Here is a 22,131-nt window from a genome sequence, read left to right on the forward strand (position 1 = left end):
CCTTGCTGAGCGGCGATGAGACGGCGTTATTGATAACGCGTGTCTGCTGAAGGCGGCGCCAGCGTGTCTGCGCCCCGCTTGACGAATGGAGAAAACTTCGCTTTCTTTTTGTATCCTCCGCGAAGGTGCGCCGACGCCTCGGGGCTTCGCTTCCAGGGCGATGTTCCTTGATGTAGCACCTATCTGGCGCAGCTCTTAAATCTGTTGTCATCCTCGCTTTTTTCCTTCTCCACTTCGGACGAGAAACAAGATACTGCTTTCGTGCGCCTCCCATCGTGTAGCAGTTTTGCGCTACGCCTAATCAGGCCTTGAGGAGTACGCGCTGTTACTTTTTTACCTGTTGTGTGTACAGGGCGCAGAGAAGGAGGGTTTGATGAGGCGAAATTTTGATAAGAGACGGTTTCGCCTAGCTCAGTCTGTAAAACTCCATCGCCTTAGGGTGAAAAAGGAAGCGTGTCGGATACCCGCGTCAAACCTTTCGCGATATCGCGTCTCTCCCGATGTGTATGAGAGATTTTTTAAGGACTCGATGGAAACAAACACGTAGAAAAGAAACTGTTCTCTGAAGCAACCGAATTCGCGTTCCAGCATACACGTTTTCACTCCGCTTTAGTTATTTCCGATGTTTCTCCGACTTCACCATTTGAAACTGCGTTTATTTTTTCACAAGTCCTTGGCATTTCTTCCAACAAAAGTTTAAAACTGCCGCCAATGAGGTTTTAGCCTATCTTATCGTCGTTGTTTCCGGTACCTCATGGTATCTCCTTGCTTCCGGTCACATTTCGAACAGAAGACGTGCAGCAATGTTTTGTGGTGTTACTTTTTTTTTCTTCCTGACTTTTAAAAGACGATCTAAACATCTGCAGCGTACACGCTGCCATAAAATGAGCCGATGAAAAAAAAAAGTAGCTAATTCGTCGTATTTCAGTTCAATGATGCTCGTGTGACGATTTTAGCTTTCTATTTCAGTTAAATGTCGCCGTTAGGCTGTCACTGAAACGCCATTCCTGGTGACAGCTGGGCATAAAGCGGCCACTCGCATCGGTGTTTGAGCTGGCGCCAACACCTTGCGTAAATTTGGCGCCACTTAAAGGGACCCTGCAACCCTTTTTTCAACTTTTCTTGAAATTTTAAATGCTTGCAGAACGCAGTCACCCAACGCACCCAGGAATTAGATTAGGGGTCGCGGAGTACTTCAGCGAAGCATTACCGCTTTTTGCCCATCAGATAACTTGGAAACTCGCTCAAAAGATTATTCTCTCTTTCCTGGTCTTGACACTCTTCTACAGCTCGAATTACGTCACTAAGGCCATGTAGCGACGGTTGGCCGGTTTTCCTTAAGTTGCAGCAATGAAAGCTTTTGGATAGCAACTTAAAAAAAAACAAAAAGCAAATCACGCAGTGCCGCTCCGTGCAGGCGATAACTATAGCTTTCGCAGTGGTTCCAGACGCAAAGGAAAGAGTGAAAGCGCTTATCGAAAGTGTTGCAGGGTCCCTTTAAACAATAACTTTTCGGGAAACACCCCTTGGTAAGAGATAAAGAGAACGTCCGAGTGTGCGTGTTCATGCATCTGTGATCCTAAGGTATTTCCATTTTAAGCTTCCCTTCTCATTATTAACAAGCCAGCGTTTACTGCCGCACCCAGAGTTGTCTGCGTGCGACAGAAGTTCCGACCATGTCCCGTACACATCCCTGTCGTGCTCGCAGCGCCCCCGTCGACGTTCCACTTCAACTACACCAAGTCGAGCTCAGAGCGCGCCAGCCTGCTGTGTGAGGTGGACGGCGCGTTCCCGATGCCCCATCTGAAGATGTACCGGCTGCTGCCCGACTCGGAGGACGACAAGGCCGAGCTGGTCAACGTGCAGCTGACCACGGAGCGGAGGGACGGCCTCTATCGCGCCGCCATGACGAGCGAGGTGCTGGACGCGGGCCTTCCGCAGGACGAGGAGACCGTGTTCCTGTGCAGCTACACCTTCAAGGAGATCAAGTACCACCGCTTCCAGAGGCTCGTCTACGTGCCCGGTGAGCTCCTTCTTCCCACTACAGCCGCTTTGTAATTTCAAACTTCGAGTAACTAACTGGGCATCGGGATGGGTTGGGTATGCGCGGCGCTTTACGGCCTCTTGCTACTCTGAAATTGCGTCTGGCCGATCTGAACGCACGGGGACGGCACGAAAACGAGACCAAAATAAGGGAAGACGAAAAATTCGGGCTCATGAAGAGCTGCTTCGGGTCAGCTATTGCCGCATGAAGTGGTGCTTTAAGAAAAACCCTTCCGAAAGGAGAGCTTGACCCTTTTTTAAAAAAAAATCTTGGATTTGCGACACGTGCCGAGGATGTCCGGAAGCGCTCGGGCACTTGAAGCTTCGTACAAAATGTATGCCTGCTCTACTCATAGCTTCTCAAATCAATACGTTTTACTCATATAACAAAACTTGGTCACCGTCCGCGTAATATTTTTAGATCATGCATAAAAATATGATTTTAGGGATTGCACTCACATTCTATTTAGGAACGGACATTTTTTTAAGGCCGCATGGCTGCATACTGCTTGAAGAGAATTTTGAGGGAGGATGGACTCTGAGGGTTGTACTTTATGTGATTTGCTGTCCAGATATCGCGTGCATGCACTGTGCGTGCCCTCAAAGGAGGGTGTAGGATGGAAATGAACATACGTGTTCCTCCTCCCATACTACCGCCCCATCTCGCGCGTGCGGTGCGCGAGACGGACAAGGACGCACAGAAAGCCGCCGCGCAGTTTGCGCTGGCGGCGATCACACGCCAGCAGTCGCGGCCGGCACCCCCCTCGAGGGAGTGAGAGCCACCGTGACCTTTTAGCCGGCGAGTAAAGATGTTGTCCCCCCCCCCATTTGATATCATGGCCGCAAGGACTGCAGAAGAGGTCATACCAGCTGTAGCCTGTGACAATTGTAAAAATGATTTCTGCTTCTAAGGATTTCCAATGGCGTTCCCCCCGATCATGCAAGTGAACTGCTATGATTATTAGCATGTTTCTCAGGAAAGGTACTTCGTGATATGGCACGGTTGACAGGCACCGTCGTAAGTGCCCAGTTGTATTCAACCAGTGAATGATGAAGATAAACTATGGAGCTGTTCGTAGCATTTTGACTCATTTTCAAACCTTCTTTTTGGTGCATCTACCCCACCAATGGCCTGGTTAGATGACGATTTTGACATGTTTAGTTAATAGTAGGTAAGTAGCTTCTGCCTCTACACTTGTTTCTTGCGTCAATCTGGTGCATAACGTAAATTGCACGTTGGTTACTCTGATATTCTATTCAGTTACATCTGCAATTATTTATATGTGAAGTGAAAACACCACGTAAATGCAGTTTTTTTAAGAATAAAAAAAAACGTTTTAATGCTCAAGATTTGTTTATTTAATCCATGTATAGACTAGTAACAAAGTTACACCGCCATCATCGTTACTTCTGCTGCTTCCCCGACTGTTCGAAACTCCGTTTCAAGCGGATCGCTACAGGAGGGAAACTGGAGAGAGGGAAGGGGGGGGGGGGGGGGGGAGGGGGGGGGGAGTACTACAGGGTTTCATCTTTTTTCGTCTTTTTTCTTTCAATCTGTACAACTGATTTTGGGACCCGGGTGCCCGTGCGAGTCTTAATCCCGAACTAAGGGTCAGCGCAGAGGCATAGTACTGCTTGCTCGGTCCACTGCAGTGGCTTGGTCACAGTGGGAGCCGAATACCGAGGGCGGGACCCGATGGAGCCGTAGCGCGGAAGTAGAAATGAAGGCACGGATCATCGCGAGAGAGGACCCAAACCCAGAAGGGCGATGCGTGGGCACTTACAACTGGAGCGGAAGCACTGCAGCGCTCTCGTAAAGAATCTCGTTCAACGCTGAAACCGACGGCCTGTGCGTTACAAGCGCACTGTGGTTTATTGCGGATGTTATGTTCCCGTTATGTCTCCGGTGAAAGAACTCTTTGAAGAAGACCTCTATGACGCGGCTTGAACAACGCTTCAGAATGGGGTAAAAATGCGGACATTGGTCTTCACTTTTACGCACACCTCTCAAAAATAAAGGTCGGCTCCAGTGAGGTCGTGAGGGCTAAGAGCAGGAAGCGGCGGTTTTTACCTCTGCCTTGTGTGGGTAAATGGCCCTACGACAAAATCTATGTTACAGTTATTTCGCCGGCGATGGTATTTTTACGGTACATTACTTAGCAGAACATAATGAAACACAGCGCGCTTACGGAGAGATGTTTAAAACACAAGAGCACAAGAGATTAAAAAAAAAGAAAAGAAGGGGAAGGAGGGCTGAAGCATAGGGAGAAACGACGCATCTTTGTCTGGCGCGAAGATCCACTGAGCCCTTGGGGATAGCCGCGCGTAAGCATTCGCAGATCGTTTAGGAAGAGGAAGGGCGGCCTGCAACGGTGGCTTTCTCGCTTCAACGAGAGACTGTGCAGTGCAGCCGACTTCCCCTCTGTGCGCGTGCATGCGCCTTTTGTACCGCCTTGACACGCACTGGCCGGGGATTTCGCGCTTCCGTCTCGCTTGTCTGGCGCCGAACGGAACACACCGGCACAAACAGATCGACGCTCGCATTGGGTGCAACAACGCTGTCGAAGGAAGGACGAAGATCGGGGAAAGAACGGGGCCCGCGTCTAGCGGGAGCGACCAGCGGGACACCCTCTTCGATCCTTGTGTTGGGAGCGCGGACAAACAAACGACTTGCACGATGCCGTTTCCTCCTCTTAACCTTTCGCACTTGTATCCAAAGGTACCGTTTGTTCCCGCTTACAGGGCCGACCTCGCGCCCGCCGCCTACAGCCGGATTTTCCATCGACTCGTTTTGGGCGCGCAGTAGAAAGCACTCCTTGCGTTAGGTTGGCAGTGTTATGGCTTGTACATTAAAGGGACTCTGTAACACTTTCGATAGACGCTTTCACTCTTTCCTTCGCGTCTGGAAGCACTGCGAAAGCTACAGTTATCACCAGCACGGAGCGGCACTGCGTGATTTGCTCGTCGCACCAGACGCGCCTTCCGTTTCTGTTTTAAAAGCGTTTATTGCTGCAACTGAAGGAAAACCGGCCAACAGCCACTACATGGCCTCAGGGACGTAATTCGGGCCGTCGAAGAACGACGAGACCGGGAAAGAGAGAAAAATATTTTGAGCGAGTTTCCAAATTATCTGATAGGCATAGAGCAGTAATTTCTGACTGAGGTACTTTGCGACCCCCTAATCTACGTTCTGCAAGCATTTGGGACTTCGAAAAAAAGTTGAAAACAGTGTTGCAGGGTACCTTTAAGTGAAACCAGCGTGGCATGAGACAGGCAAAGGTCGCTAGAGAGTATGTGTACACGATGACTTCAACAAACCGGACTATTTGTGAAGGAGTCTGCTTTCAAGTTATTTACATAAGATGTAATAGTGTCTCTCAGGCTGATGTAATATTGTATGATTTTAGAGGAACTTCGGCTTCCGCATTACGGCAAAAGTAAAAGAGGGCATGAAGTGAGTTTGAAGGAAATTGAGGGGAAGAGTCCTGCATAGCTCTGGCATCCTGCGATTATATTCCTAAAATACACGAAACGCTGTGTCTGAGACAACATGAAAAGAAACCGTAGGTATTATGCAGCTGTTACGATAAAAGGAAGCTTTCAGCATAACATCAGTAGCAAGCATATTTTATGCAGTGGGGAAACATAATTTCAGGCTTTAAATGTAGAAACAGTGACATTCGCCCTCTGTCTAAAGATAGAGAATGTCATAAAACATAATAAAGTGTAAAGAAAGACAAATGACCTGTTCCAGGAATAAAAATACAGATAGATAGGCAAAGCTCATGTGGTGGTCGCACCAACCGTTTCATATTTTGTATCGGGTCACCTGCCTATAAATTCTTAATTCTAAGGTTGTACATGAGAGTATTTTTGAGACGTATAATAGAGAACTGAGAGGTAACTTGGGAAAAAATTTGTCAGCATGTGAAGACATCTGCAGTTCAATACCTCAAAAACATATACGACCTACGCAACAGATAATCGGCCATTGTAGCTGTCGACAGGTGCGACATTCTTTCATATTACCTTGTATTCGTGTAGTAATACTGATCAGTAAAGGGTGGCATCAATGACAATAGCTCTAAATCATTTCGCGTCCTTCTAATTTGGATAAGAATAAATTAAATGTCTCCGTTTTATGGATCTAGGGTATGGGTCCAAGCACGGGGTCTACGAAAAAAAAAAGCCTGAGGGCTCTGTTTCAAGTACCAACGGCAGTTACCTGACCTGCCTAACGAACACCAGATGCTAACAATCTGAGAGAATATGTTTAAGTCTTATCGTGATGCAGCGAATAAAGCGTTTTATACCATAGGTGATCAACTTAAGTCCGATATAAACTACATCGCACCATTACTCGAAAAACATAAGTGGTATATTGGCAGGTCATTAAATCTTATTCATCGTCCCCACGTAATTTAGCAATCACGACAGAAACCTGGATCACTCAGATACTGCACGACACTCCATCTCGGATTCCTGGGCAGTTGCGTAGTCGCGAATCTCGCGCAATCTCACGCATAGTAAATCGCGTTCGGTGCCTCACGCACACACAAGTCCTATCACAGCAGACAGCGCCCTGGCTCACTCGCCTCCTCTGCGTGTAGGCGGGTGAATGCGGTAGAAAACGGCGTAGCGCGTGTGAAGTGGGAAAGGCGAGAGAAGCTGGAGGCGTTCGCCGAAGCGTCCCTTGGAAAGAAGAGGAAGGCTCCCGGGGATTCGAAAGGAGCCGACTGCCGGTGGCTGATGGCTGCCGCCCTACCACGCGGGAGCCCCGGCAATCCAGTTACTACCACGGGCCGGCACGCGTCGCTCGCGCGGCTCAACAGATCCTCTCCGCCTGTTGGTCCGTTCGTACGCTCATCTGCGTATTCCAGTGCCTCCTCTCCTTCCCGGACTCTCTCCTTGCGCCTGCGTCCCAGTTTCTGCCGAAGAAATTCTTTCCGACTTCCTCGCTTGTTTTCAAAGATGGTAGTCTTTCTTGGGCTACTTGAACGGGAAAAATTCGGTCTGTCTATCTGTATGTCTATTTGTCTGTCTGTCTCACTCGATTTAGCCAGCCGGCCAAAGTGAAACTAAATCTGCGCAATAGTCTTATATACTCACAGCGAAATCTAAACATCTAAGTCCCGTTTTAGCGTTCATACTTGTCAACATTGTTGAACAAGAACAAGACATTACGCAATTATAAGACAGAAAATCAATAAATAAGTGATATTATCAGTGTTCCTTTATCAAAAAAAAAACATGGATGCTTGATTTTTGCGAAATGAAATACTACATCAACTGTAGAAAAAAATTCACTCCGTCACCTGCTGTCGGTCGCGCCACCATAGCTTCTGGCGGCATTATAAGAAATCAAGCGGCAACAGCTACGAAAGGTTCCACTAGATAGGTTCCACGCTCTGCTTGGAACGCACTTAGTATAGGGCAACGTGGTTCTATAGACGTTGAAGTAGGGCGCTTCGAATCACGCGAGTCTCCGTACGACAGCACTGGCATCAAGGCACCCGGCTAGAGCAGTGGAACGCGGTAAATCTAAATTAAATTGAGCAAACCTTTAGCGTGTTTACCTTGGGAACAGCGCGACGAAAGAGGAACAGCATGAGAGGTGAGCGGGAAAGCGAAGGGAGGCATTTAGTTGGCAAATGTCGACACGGACTATCGTCTTTTGACGGCATTTTCAACGAACGGAGAAGATACGCGGCCAATTTTTTTTAGGCCCACCGTTCCCTTTTCCGCCCATTGGTAGGGCTGCCCCACAGTATTGAGTAACTCCTCTTTATTCCAGAAAAACCAATAGCACTGTTTATACCTCGCCCAACGGCTGTTTTATCCTTGTTAAACAAGTCTCATCCACATTTCAGGTCTAATTATTAATGATAAGGGTATCTTATCCGTGTGTATGGTTGCACACACAAAAAAAACACTCTCAATCGGTGACAGCATAAAAAAGAAATCGTTCGCAATAAAATAAAAAAATTAACTACCAATGTTTTCAAAAGTGCCCTTCGCTTGTTTAGCGCGCAATACGGACTTCATTCCGTTCGATGGCCGTGTCACTCGTGTGCCAATAATTTTCAGAAAGTACTTATCGTGTTGGTGAAAACTTTGAAAGGCAGCTTAAAGGGAAAACTCGTGGATTTCGAAACGGAGCTTGAAGCCTTTTGAAAAGTCAGAAGTGGTTTCTCGAAACTGAATTTCAGAAGTGGTTTCTCGAAACTGAATTAAGCCAAGGGACTAGAGCCGGATTAGCGAAGCACAAGCCGGTTTCGCAACGCGATATTTGCTGCTATGGTAGACGACAGACAAGCAAAACCGAAGAACGAGCCACACACGTGCGCAGAGAGGGCTGTGTCTTTGAACTCAAGCTTTGTTTGTTTTTGCTGTTGCTGCTGCTGCGTGAAGTCCAGAATACATGGAGCGAATATGTGACGAAAAGACGACGAACAATGCCCGGCGGCGCGCGCCCGACGCTCGGCAGCGGAAAAAACGTCGTCCGCCGCCGATCTAGCAGGGTCGGAAAAGTTCGTCGGCGGCGGAGCGGCGGCGAGCGGCAAACCAAAGGAACCAATCAGGTCTTCCGATTTTCCTTTCATGGCGTATGGCGTGTACAGGCCGCTGCAGACGGCCGCTTTGGAAGAGTTTGATAGACGTACGCTTGTCCCGCGCCTACTCGAGCTAAAAAAAAATTACGCCCATCTTCCCGCGAGGGAACCCTGGTGTGATGCGACGCATCGGGGGGTCCAATTGGTGTTGGGTTGATTCTCTGGTTGGGTTGATTCTCTAAATCGGGTGAAACGTGTTGTGAACGCGTATGATGCATTTCCATCACATGCGAGTGTTCTCATACGCGGGAAGATGGGCGTAATTTTACTTTAGCGTTTGGAGTGACGCTGGTATTGGATTGTGTCACACCACTCGCTGAAGGGACCGTCGCTTCCATCAAGTCTTCATCGGAAGAATCAAGTCAAGCACGCAGTCGTCAAGCAAAGTGACGCGAAGTCGAACGAGAGCGAGCGCTGACTGAACCGCCGCAGCGCGCTACCCGCTTTATATTCACAGCGCCTGAAGGAGAGGAGAGAGCGGAGGAGAGTCGCGCATGCGCGCACTTGCGCGACGGGAGCGGAGCGAAGCGAGCGAAGGGCGTGCACGCAGCTGTTGTTTATGATAATGAGACGGAGCGAGAGTGTTGCGCAAAGCTGTCGGAGAGAAGAGCGGAGGAGAGTCGCGCATGCGCAGGTGGCGTGCGGACGCCGCCGACCCAGGAGGGACATGCCTCAGAGCAAGAGATGCGTCGCATCTAAAAACGGATTCTACATCTGAGATCGATTGAGATAAATGGTGTTGCAAGAAGTGAAGTCCGCGCTTTTCTGATAGCTCAAGCCGCAAGCGCAACACCGTCCCGTTCCCACTACCATGACTTGTGTCCCCGAGATAGGCATGTACGATAGCTTTATTAGGCTAAATAAAGGTGATCCGGCTACATAGCTTGTATTAACAGCAACATGGGGCACGTCTGCAGGATCGGCGTGTGAGGAACAGGCGATATCACTCCGAGGGCCTCTCAAATACCGCAAAATACTAGAAGCAGCCAGCCGTATGTATTCAGAGCCGAGCTTGACTAGCTCTGTTTTGCACCATAGCGCTATCTGTCGAAATGGAGTGAAGGTAGATCGCTGGTTCGAATCTCCCCTGGGACGTTCGTTTTTTTTTTTTTTTTAACGGCCTTTAATGCTTTTTAGAACTGAAAATGCATATTTCAGCAGAAGAAACGTCCCAGAGTCACGCAGAATTGTCAAACGACGTACAACCCAAGCGGAAAGCTCCTTCACTGGGTCTGCTTACCGAACGCCACCGTTGATTCGCTCCATGTATTCGCTCCATGTATTCTGGCCTTAATGCGGTCCCAGCCTTGCAAAATATGACGGCGCTTGTTCCCCGCGAGCAGCTGCCCTGCCGATGAAATTTGTGCCACTTCATCGGGTGTCAACGAGTTGTGTCGTCTCTGCTTGCTCACTCCTCAGTCTAGAGTCAATTACCTTTTCGGGGTAGCAGCTTACTGAAGATGGCTCTCCGTCACAGCAGATGCACAATCACGAACAACTGAAACGCCGCACGAAAATGCAACCAGAACACACCAGCTGCAAAATCTTGAATCATAAATCTAATTGTCGCGAAGCTCAGCTAAAAAAATGAAGACCGGTAATACCGATGTTTAAATATACTCGTAGTGTTGCAATACTTGATGTTTGTAAAACATTATAGCTGGCTTTGTGCGTTCTAGTTTGGATTTTCATGTCTGTGTTTCATTTGTCCGTCTATGGCTGAATAAATTGAGCCTATGCCCGCATATATTCTATGGCAGAGCTTATGTGCTCATCCACGCAGAAGACTAGTGATGTGGGAAATTTATTCACTGAAAAGCATTTAGACATAAGTGAGTCGTTACATGTGTACTTTAGGGTGCCGCCCTACGTCTCCCGATTAAATCCTTTCCCCTTCTACAGATTCCCCACTCGTTTCGCCCATTTGGGAATAATTTCCACTGATTCCCCAAAAGGTGCCTGTGTCGTCTTTTCTTCCCTTCGCCCCCTGTGTCGCGTTGTTTCGTTAAATGATGTACCAACTTGCTCAGCTACAAACCCGGTTGCAAAGGGCCTTTGCTTGTCTCTTTGTCACCTTGTTCGGTTCGCACGCGGCTTCATGTAAACACCTCATCTATGCGACCTGATAGCCAAATCATTAAATTTCTTTCAGAAAATTGATTTGCGGTTACAGATGCTGCATTAAGGGCTTTTTCTATAAACCGTACTTTGTACACTCCATGTTTCACTTTAGCGCCCATTATGTTCCAAATCTCGCAGCTCAGAATCAGAAAGGCATCTCAGTAACAGATACGGAAGAAACGCATCGGCATAGATTACCTAAAGGCGCTAAAGAAGTTCTTTCCCGTCTTTTAAGGACCTCTCAACCGAAACTAAATGGAGCTGCGCAAAAAAAAAAAACCGTTCATCACAAACACCAGTAATTCCAAGGTTTAGGGCCTCTGTTGCATTCTCCGCCAACGCAGCACGAAGATATTTTACGAGGGTCTAGCAAAGAAACGTCGAAAAACAGATACGAGCCAGGAAATGATTACGCGTGACTGAAAGGGCGAAAGCGGCGAATAAATGAGTTGACAGAAGCTAATTTCCTAAATTTAGAACAAAAATTTCATAGCTGCGTGAGTTCTATATAAGTTACTAACATATCCCCTTTGGTCATGGTCATACAAAATATTCTTCTTATAAAGGCTACCGGGAAGTAGCAATCCCTTTAAAACTTTAAAGCATTAGTTTCTCGAACGTCAAGTGTTTTGTGGGCAACGGGGAGCTTCTGACCTGGCTCTGTGCCTCCATTCCTGCAATTAGGGTTACTTAAGCTCGTACAACTTCCTCAGGATCGCAATTTGGCGCCGACCCTGCGGTGCTTGTAAGGCCGAGTGGTGCCTTCATCGCAGCGCGGCCAATTACCGAACGGCCTCCAGTAAAAACTTCTGCGCGACCGCTATCCCATATAGTAAACATCGTGTGCGCGCACTTAACGGCTGCGTGTGGCGTCTCAAGGCAGTATAACGAAAGCTGCTGAAGCAGCGCAGCCGAATGCCACCCTTCCGGCGGCGCTGGGATCAGCCAGCCAAGCAATTTGAGCCTGTAGCCGCCGCTTTCGCCAGCAAGTTCCACGACGCGGGTCAATTCATTCCGCGAGGTCTGCGCTAAGGGCCTAGTCGTCGTCTCGGGCCCCAACTCCTTAGTCTCCCTGGCTCCCCCTCCCCGCTCCAGCCCTACTTCATCTGGGATCCTCTTCGAAAGCGTGCCCCGGACAGTCGCGTTCGCCCCCTCGCCCTCGGCGGCGGCGACGATCATCTGCAGACCAGGGGCTCGCGGACGAAGCCATTCATGAGCGGATTTCTTAGTCGGCCGCTAGCCGGTCCAGGCCCGGGCAGAGACTCATTTGGGCCACCGGTTCCGCGAGCCGGTTCGCTGGCTCGTTCCGCGGAATGCCGTTTTAATTACGTCTTCCTGCCGCAATCCCTTGCCTCCCCCTCTGCCCGCTCGGCGTCCTCGGCTGCTGCAACGCAGTCCCTCGCGGCGAACAGCGCCGACCGAATGGGCGAACAACACGGCTCCCCACAGCCGACGAGCCAGTGAAGGCGCTGGGCAACACCACCTAGATGAGGATGCGTCTTCTCGTGTCCGTCATAGTAAGATCCCTGACGGAGTTTAATTATTTAGGGCAAATGCGAGAACACCACCACAGCTAAAGCACGACTGTCGATGTAAATACCCCCAAAAGAAAACAAATTGTGGGGGAGCAGGCCTGGCTTTAACCTGGGGGTGGAGTGAGCGCCCTGGCCAGAAGTGATCTTGAGAGATTTGTCTTCTGCGCACTACTTTGTTCGACTAGCGCGCACCTCTTTTCCGCCTGCTGAAGCTGAGGCGGGCTGTCCTCCGTCGACGGAGGAGTGAGGGTATACCCTGCTTCGTGGGAAAACTTTGACCTTTCCCGGCAGACGCAAACCCACTCGACGGAACTGGCAAGCCCTTGGTCGCTACCGAGTCTACGTGGAATCCAATCGAAATAGTGCTGCCACAACATTCCTCTAGTCTCTATATCATGGTTAACAGATCCACTGCACGTATAGCATTACAGAGCTGTCACACAGGAGAACGAAGCAGAAGAAGAGTGCAAAGCTGCACTCTAAGAAGTCCCCGTACGGTGTCTTCACCACAATACTTCAGAATAATCAATCGAAGTGGCCTGGAGTGCCGATTCGGCGAATGACGAAGCCCAGCATATGATTTGACTAAACTGAACGTGCATGTGCCCAGGACAACACGCAAGGCGTGGATGGCGCTTTGCATTCCGCAATGTTTCAGCGCAGGTGCAATTTTTCACTCGGATTAAATGGTCGGCCCCGTTGTTTGCCGAATTCCCACACAAGGTCATTGATTTAGCATTGATTGTAGGGTTTGACGCGCCGACGCAACGCAGGCGATGAGGCGCGCCGTAATGGAGGGTTCCGGATTAATTTTGACCACCTGGGAACTTTAACGTGCGCCGAAATCTCGTGCACACAGGCGTATTTGCTTTTCGCCTTACATTGGCTTACGACGCATAGCGCGAGTATAACAAAAAAAAAGATCGCGCGTAAGAAATTGATTGATTGATTGATTGATTGATTGATTGATTGATTGATTGATTGATTGATTGATTGATTGATTGATTGATTGATTGATTGATTGATTGATTGATTGATTGATTGATTGATTGATTGTAGGGTTTAACGCGCCGACGCAACGCAGGCGATGAGGCGCGCCGTAGTGGAGGGCTCCGGATTAATTCTGACCACCTGGGGATCTTTAACGTGCGCCGAAATCTCGTACACACGGGCATTTTTTGCTTTTCGCCTCCATCAGAAAAGCGGCCGCCGCGGCCGGGAATCGAACTCGCGACCTCGTGCTCAGCAGCGCAACGCCTTAGCCACTTAGCCACCACGGCTGGTCCGCGTAAGAAATTTCCCCCGAAGTTTTGGTTGGCCTTCAGATTATGTGGAGGCAGTGTAGCAGCAGCATGAATAGTGATTCTTGAAGAAGTAGCTGCAGTGAGCGTGATGCCAAGGTTGTAGGCTTTAGTCGACTTAGGCAGGAAGCTCAGCGACAACACTAGCCAAAAGAAACGCGTTCGTGAAAGAACATGCTGAAAGATCCAGCAATATGTTTCCATCGTACTTTCAGTGAATATATCGTACGCGATGGTATTTGTTGCTGACAGATGAGCAAGCCAGGCAGGCGACAGTCAAAGGCAATTTGTTTTCACAAGGTTCTAATCGCTTCGCAACAGGGGCAGTGGCTCAAAAAGATACGCCGAAGGTAACTGTGATTCTCACCGCAAGCATTTAGCGGGGACGGTTGCCATACCCAACTTTGCCATTTGTTGGGCTTGTAAGCGAGCCCGACTGAACTCCCACCAAACGTGGCGCTCCCTTATGATGAAAAGGCTTCAGCCGGTTAGTGCTCCCTTGGCTGGAAAAACATTGTTTTCCCGCAAAAACGACGGCCCTTCTACGCACAGAAAGACACAGTTAGTGTAATTATACCAAGGAGGTTGCAACCTCCTTGGTTTATACCAATTCGAGCCTTCCTTGTGAACCTTTGGACATGCATAGATGAACTTCACGACAAAATAACACTCCTCGACGTAAAGCGAAAGTCCACAGAGTTTCCGTACGTCTAAATGAACAAGAACGCTCGAAAATAACGACTGCTAGCTGAGCAGGTTGACATGGCAGCAGTGTGGTTTACTTGTGCGAATTGAAGTTTCTATAGCTAAGAAACGGCTCTGGACTTGATCGTGAAGTCTCGCTGCTGGCCGATGTTATAAGTAGGGGTCGGTACAGACCGCATTCAGTGGTACGATCGCTACTTTTTATGCGAGCAGTCGCAGCGCTACTGCGAGCCATGTGAAACTGGATAGTTTGGGGATTAAACTTAGCCCTACCTGACGGAGCTCGCCGTACCTGCACGATACTTGTGGGTATGCTGGCTCCCATTGCCGCCGGCTGCGATAGGCAGGTCGCTATCTATAAAGCCGGTCGTGGTCGTACAACACATTTCCGAAAACTATGAAACTTAAGCTTCGGGTCTCATTTAAGTTTTAAACATGTATACAGAGGTTCTCGCTATGCTCGTATCCCCCGTGCAGAACAGGCCGATTTAGCCTCATCCGGCGCAAGCATTCCCCGATACGCCCCCATCACGAGCATCTTGCCGCAGCGAGCACATGTTGCGCGCGGCCTCCGTCCTCGTGGCCGTCAAAACAGCTTCGAGCACGCGCGCGCGCAAGCGTAGCCCCCCGGAACAAACTTCTCCCGCCCCATTTATCGCGCTTTCACGAAAGCGCGACGGAACAGCAATGCTGGAGCCAGCGTCCCACCCGGGGGAACTCCTCCGCCTCCGGCGGCGGGGTCCGCACCGGAAACGCGCGCCCTCACCGGGACTCGGTCGCGTTATCCTGTACGTGCGTCCCGTAGTAGTACGCGTAGTACAGCGAAAGAAGGTCGCAGATGTTGGCCCCCCGGCGTTGCCCATAATAGAAATGAATGGGAGTCGCCGCCGCGCCGCCGTCGCCACATCAGCGCGGATCGGTGCGGCGGCTGGCTTTCCTGCAAGTCTTGGAACGCCATTCGGCGGCGATGACTCCCGTAACAGCATCTAGGGCCGCGTGCCTACGCTGGCGGGAGATTTCCGTGACCGCGCTGGCCGTGCGAAGACCGCCGCTGAGATGCTCGGTGGCGTCCTCTCAAAGGCGTGCTTCGCTTAAGGAGTCTCCAGCCCGGGTTATGAACGGGCGCCCGCGGGCAATACTATCACGCTCTCAATCCGTCCATCTCCTCCATTCGACTGCACCTTCGGCCTCCCGGCCGTTACGGCATCGCGGCCTTCAGCGGGTGATCTCTAAGTGACCGCCGAAAAAACCTTGGGAAATCCTCGAATAAGGTGTGTATAGAGTGTCGGGTAGAACGCTGTTTTTGCTCCTTTTTTTAGGTGTGAGCGCAAGTCTCAATCACTTCAGCTACTTTTTTCTTCTTTTGTTGACAGCAAGACGGGGTGGACATTCGGGGAGAAAGGCCTTTAAATCGAGGGTGCATGTTTTGTGGTGGATTTATCTGTAATTTTCTACATTTACGAAGACGCTCGAACTATAATCCTTAATGATTTCATTAGAATATTTACATAGCAACCTAAAAAGTATTCCACGATTTCTAGACAAGACCGAAATACTTTTTTTGCTGAGGTGAAACTAGTTTTTTTTTTCTCGCTGGTGTGGTAGTAGTAATAGTAATACACATTTATTGGCGTAAATCTGAGGGTAGGGATGTGAGTTTCGCCCCCTTAGTCCCGGAGGCCACGAGCCAGCGCTGCATCCAGGTGGAAATATAGAAAAAAAAATAAAGCCATTCCACTGAATGCGAAAGCTGTCGGAAGTGCAGAGCAGTGATTCGCTTTAATGGGCTGCAGCGCCGTTGTCCGCTCACTGCTACCACCCCATGCAATTCAAATTTCCCGCCTTCGCAGTGCTCGCGCGCCCCCTGCCTGAAACTGCGCCAGCGGGAGTTCTGTTCTTTTTCTTCTTACTTTAATTTCGTATGCTGGAGCAACGCCGCCTGTATTAACATTGCCTGACGCGTCGCGCGCTTTTCAATGGGAAGGGTAGGGACGCTTAGTTCAGGCACTGATCCGCTATGTGGCGCGTGCCGGCGGGCATCTCGCTTACGTCACTGCTCGCGAGTCGCGAATGCTGCACCCACTTTTACGACGTGTGTCTGTCAGCTTGCCTGTTGGGCTTCAAGGGCCGTTTCGCTTACATCTTCGCCGCGACGGGGCGCTAGTTCTGTGGCGCACTGGGGATCTCGTTCAACGTGTCGCTCGCTTCATACTTGCTGCATTTTTCCAAAGATAAAGACGGAGGCGGACTGAAATAGTGTAAGAACCTACTGATTGTCGGGTAGACATATAGCTAACAGAAAAACGATATTTTCGGATGGGGCAGCCATTATTTTACTGATATTTTTCTTTCTGGAGTATTTAGAGAAGAAAAAATTGCGTGCACGTTTTGTGTTCAGGCGCTCACTTCTACGATTACTTTCCAATAATATCACGTGCTTGTAAACTATAGAAAATTATAGGAAACAAAAGGATAAGCAGCTGGAATCCCGCCACGCTGTCCGGGCGCTTCTACAGTACAGTCCTCAATTTTAGAAGTGCGTACCGATGCGGAGTGCGAACAGCGGGGTCAAAACAATACCTAAATGCGGAGGGGATAGAGGTGGGATGCCCCACTCAGAAAATTTCAGGGCCTGTGATCCGAGTAGATAAGCGCGCAAAGCCCGCATCAGCCTGCGGCAGCGCCAGGGATTTTGCTTCGTGACAAAGGAAGTTTTATCAGTGACAGACCAAGACAGACAGGCATGGTGAAAAACAAGAAGGCGTAGGAGCGCCGCCTCGGGAATGCTAAACAAACTTTCCACTATTTTGCATAGTTTCCGAGAAGCGGCGCTGGCTGGCGGACACGAAAGCACGCTGGAAGGCTACGGAGCGGGGAAGGGTAGGAGAGAGCAACAGGAGAGTGGCTGTTTGGCCATTTTTCGCTCACGCGTTAGGGAATGTTTATACAGGCGGCGTTGGCTGGAGCTGTTTGGCGTCATTTCGAACGCCTTATTTTTTTTAGCACGGCTGGAGCCTTTCTGCGTCATTTCGAACGTACCATTTTCTTCTTGCGCGTAAAGCCTTTTTGCGTCATTTCAAGCGCGCCATTTTTTTCTTTTGCGGCCACTTTTTTCGCTTGCTTTCGTAAAAACCACTCCAAGGAGTGTTCCTAACTAAATGAACGCGGGCGCCGCCGGTTAATTACGTATATTTTGCCTAAAATATACCTATAGTTTTTTTTTTTTTTTTTTTTGCGCTAAACAACGGCGAGATGTAGGACAAGCGCCAACGGTTCACGAGTTCCGAACGCTCATGACTATATAAACCGCTTGGCTTTCGAAGACTCTGGGGTACGCCGCGACGACAGCGCTACAACGGCAGGTCCTGTTTCTCTACTTGGGTCCAGCGAACAAGCTACGGCTACAAGGCGAGCGCCTAAGGCGCTCTGCACTTAAAAAGCTCAGCTCGTAAACGAGCTGAGCATTTTTGTGGGGCAAACCGTTATTCACCAAGTGCATCGCATAATTAGCAAGAAGAAGAACCAAGAAGAACAGAGTGAATGAAATCGACGCAATTTATTTGCCTTATTTAGCAGCGTATGAAGTCGCGAAGCAAAGCATCGGTGGGACATCCTGCGTTCTCTTGCGCGGCGGCTATTTTCACGCCTTGGCTACTCGTTGCTCTCCCCCTGTGGAGAAGCTAGAAGAGCGTCGTCCAGGTTTTTCAGCGATCTTTTTGCACGACCGCAATATTTGTTCACAACTGTCAACGAACGTTTCCTCACCCCTTTTTGCACATGGGAACCCCCTGTCACCGGTTAAGTACACCGCGTTTGCCTCCCGTGAATTAGACAGCGGCTGGAGTTGTAGCACCGCTGAGACTATTTCGTTTTCCGGGAATTTATTTTTTTCCTTTTTGCTTGTCTCGTCAAACTTAGGTACAAGGCCTAACGAAACGAAATTTTCGCGTAAGCAGAATATCCAACCAAACCAGCCAATTGTCTCGAGGTCGGTTGGTTTTTGTATTTCCGCAATGTATAAATGCTCCCGTTAATAGAAAGGTCTTTGCTCTCCGGCTAAGGAGAAGACGAGCCACATACCCACAGCCCGTTCGTGTTAGCGGCAGGACCACGCCCTCTCCCAGAGATTCCAACCCCCCCCCCCACCCCCCTTCCTGTACCATTCTTTGTCCCTAAAAGATAAAGATAGGAGTGAAGGAGATAAGAAAAAGAAAACTGTGGTTAATTCCTCTGTCATAGGAATCGCTACAACACGAAAGTGAAATGTGCAGCGAAATCTACAGCTGAGCATGATTTGCGGGTCTGTGGCTGTCTTGGGGGTGTGCTTGGCGAGCGACGTTCTGCTGGCGGGTCGCTTCGGCAAAGGTGTACTGGCGTCATTTCCATGGCGGATATAACGTCAGAGAAATCTTCCGGGATGAAGCACTTTCGTGTTAAGGTATAAAACCCGAAAACGAACAACCCTAGTATAATAGTACTCTTTAGTACTAAAGGTTGCTTTCCCGCAAGAAGACCTTGTGTTCAGGGGTGCATCCTTTACATGCCGCTTGCTTCGTTGTACTGGCGTCATTTCCGTGACGGATATGACGTCATAAAATCTTTGTGTATTCCGGAATAAAACACTTTCGTGTTAATAATCGTTTCAGGACCCTATAACCAGACTCCAAACCACGGCAAACTCGCGCGCCGGAGGCCAAATCTTCTGCGAAAAGCTTCCCTCCTCCGTTAGGGACCGGCAAAATTTTAAGCCCCACCTTATACGCCAGCAAATACGGCAACTGCTTTTTAAAGCGCAGCCATTGTGCGCCAGTACACAAACAACTCGACGCAAGACGCGCACTGTCACCGGGTGGATTGGCACTGCGCGAAAGTTTTTTTTTTTTTTTTTCCGGTGCGCGTCATCGCACAGGAAAAATCTCCGATGGCGACTGTGGCGACGACGACGACGACGACGACCGTGGCGGCGGCGGCGTATGGGCGGACGCCTGTCAGCGTACAGAAATAACGGCGCCGTTATTCGGCATGGCGAGCCGTTTGTAACGCCATAATTGCTTCGATGGAACGGCACTCGCGAGCAACTCTCAGAAGCTCCGAGCGGCCATAGCGACTGCCCTCTCTCGCTGCGGTCTCGCCTCCATCGCGCGCTTCTGGACCATGGTCCGGCTGCCGCCGGTTCCTTCCACCTTCTATAGCTTGGCCAGAAACCAACGGCGATTAAAAGGGATTTGTGATGCGAAACGGCGGTCGTTAAGGCCGGCACCGGGAGGGAGCCTCCTCGCTCGCACTTGTTTAGTGCGACCCTCGGAAACGCACTCCCTGCGAGGAGCAGCGCCTCAATTTACGCGGGGACGGTCCGTCCTCGTTTCCACGCCGGGGCGATGACAAAATGGCGGATTTGGAAGAATCACGCTGGCCTACTCCCGCACACTGGCTCGATACTGAGCGCTTTTTTTCCCTTTTCTCGGTATCGCGCAAGCACGAGAAGCAGATCCCACGGTGCCGTTGCCTCCATCCAGCTTCGTTCTCACCCCATTCACTAAGTTTGCTTACTTACTAGGCGAATTCTTCTGTACTTGGAGAACTCTGTTGGGCTTGTTTAATGTGATAACATTGCTACACTGCCACTTTATATTTCACGTGCGTGCGTATGGGTATAATCGAACGCCTAGAGAGGTTGTTTATAGATTTATGCAACTTACTTTTGGTGCACCCCCATGTGTGTGTGTGCGTGTGTGTGTTTGTGTGCGTGTATGTGCGCGTGCGTCCGTATGTACGTGCGTTCGTACGTGTGTACGTGTGTATGTAAGTACACCCGCCGCGGTGGCTCAGTGGCTAAGGCATTGCGCTGCTGAGCACGAGGTCGCGGGTTCGATTCCTGGCCGCGGCGGCCGCTTTTCTGATGGAGGCGAAAAGCAAAAACGCCCGTGTGTACGAGATTTCGGCGCACGTTAAAGATCCCCAGGTGGTCAAAATTAATCTGGAGCCCTCCACTACGTTAACGGTGTCGAAATCAGTGGAATCATCGGGGCTTCTGCAACCGCCGTAGAGAGGGACGCAATTGTGGGCATGGTAGGTGGTGACAGTCTCATCCTGTGATACATGTTCTGTCCCATCCGTGCTCGTTTTCACTGCCAGATAAATTTTACCTAAGAACATTTTCATTTGAGGCTGGCTTAATTGTTTCTGTCTCGGCCAAAGTGAGAAAAAGGAAAAATTTGGCCGAAGGTTGACGCCACCTGACTTCTTCCTCAAAGATAAAAATGATGATGATGATAGTTGGGTTTTATTGGCGCAAGGCCGACTATGGGCAAAGAGCGCCAAAGAAGAAGTTACTGAATTATGATGAGACTGTAAGTACTAAAACATGTGACTAAAAGTAAAGGTGATGCAAAACAAAAGACAATGGAGATGGCTGGTGTATAGGGCCAGGGTGATTACACATGATATGACAAGAGCTGCAGGAAGTTTACCTCAGCTAAAAACTTAAATACACGTTGACTAGAAAACATTGGTTCGTCGGCTAAAAAGTATGATGGGTGCAAAGGAATGTGTCGTCTGTATAATTCAGGGAAATGTTTGTGTCGTGTTGTGTCAAGTGCCTTGCATGTGATTAGTATGTGGACTACGGATAGGCCCTTTCCACACCTGCTACACGTGGGTCCCGAAGTTCCAGTGAGCAGGTGGGAGTGCGTAACATGTGTGTGGCCTATCCGCAGCCTAGCCAGGGCGACTTCAGTGTATCTGTTGTGTGAGTCAGTTATGTAGCGTCCCAGTTGTGGTTTTATTACGTGTAGTTTGTTGTCTGTTTGTTGACTCCAGTGTAATTGCCATGTGTGACGAAGCTGTCGTCTGATGTGTGTCTTTAGGTCGGTGTAAGGTATTGTTGTTATGTCAACTGTGGTCATGAGAGCAGCAGCACCAGCCATTTGATCAGCAGTCTCATTGCCAGGGATTCCACAGTGACCTGGTACCCAGCATATAGTTATTTGAAGATTTGAGGCATATGCAGTCATGAGTACCTTGAAAAGAGCATTGATCACATAGTTTTTTGACGACCTTCCTGATGACAGTGCCTGCACAACGCTTAGAGAATCTGTGTAGACGATGGACTTTGGAATCTTATGTTCGAGGATGTGGTTTGAAACGAGTAAAATGCCATAGGCTTCTGCCGTGTAAATACTGCTATGAAAATTCATTGTCTTAGTTACGGTAAAATTTGGTCCGTGCGCTGCACAAGATACTGTAGAACCAGTTTTGGACGCGTCGCTATAGAATTCTGCGCACCTGTACTTGTCCTGTAGGAACAGGAAGTGCTGCAGAATTGCATTCCTGGGTACCCTATTTTTTTCTACACGAATGAATGACAGGTCGCATGTTACAGGACGAAGATGCCATGGTGCGATGAAATTATGAATGGGTGTCTTGTGCGTGTCTGATAGGGGGACATGGAGTGCAGAAGCCTCTTCCCTAACTCTGAGAGAGAACGGTAAGGGAATAGACGGCCTGTTTAAAAAGTGTTGTAAATTTGATGTATCGTTCATGATGGGATTAAAAGGATGGTTGGTCAGAGACACGATCTTGGATGCATACAACAGGTCAACATACTCCCGCTGATGCCCTAGGCACCATTTGTCGCACTCGACATAAAGACTTTCAACAGGGCTAGTGCGGAATGCGCCACATGAGAGGCGAAGGCCAAGATGCAGCACTGGGTCGAGCATTTTCAGTGCTGTTTTTGTAGCCGACCCATACACGACACTGCCGTAGTCGAGCCGAGACCCCACCAACGCTGTGTACAGGCGCAGCAGGAGTTGT

The 22,131-nt window shown here is 49.4% G+C and overlaps 1 protein-coding gene across 2 annotated transcripts in view; it reads left to right on the plus strand.

Annotated features, from left to right (window-relative positions):
* LOC144178377 (uncharacterized) overlaps window positions 1-22,131 on the plus strand; it is a 320,469-nt gene that overhangs the window by 192,723 nt on the left and 105,615 nt on the right. For both annotated transcript variants that reach the window (XM_077706166.1, XM_077706167.1), the window contains exon 4: window positions 1,709-2,023. In XM_077706166.1, coding sequence (XP_077562292.1) covers window positions 1,709-2,023 — 315 coding nt within the window. The remainder of the gene's footprint in view (window positions 1-1,708; window positions 2,024-22,131) is intronic.

The sequence above is a fragment of the Haemaphysalis longicornis genome, unplaced genomic scaffold, assembly GCF_048455015.1.
Source record: "Haemaphysalis longicornis isolate Haplotype H1 unplaced genomic scaffold, Haemaphysalis longicornis Haplotype H1 scaffold_4, whole genome shotgun sequence".
Classification (NCBI taxonomy): domain Eukaryota; kingdom Metazoa; phylum Arthropoda; class Arachnida; order Ixodida; family Ixodidae; genus Haemaphysalis; species Haemaphysalis longicornis.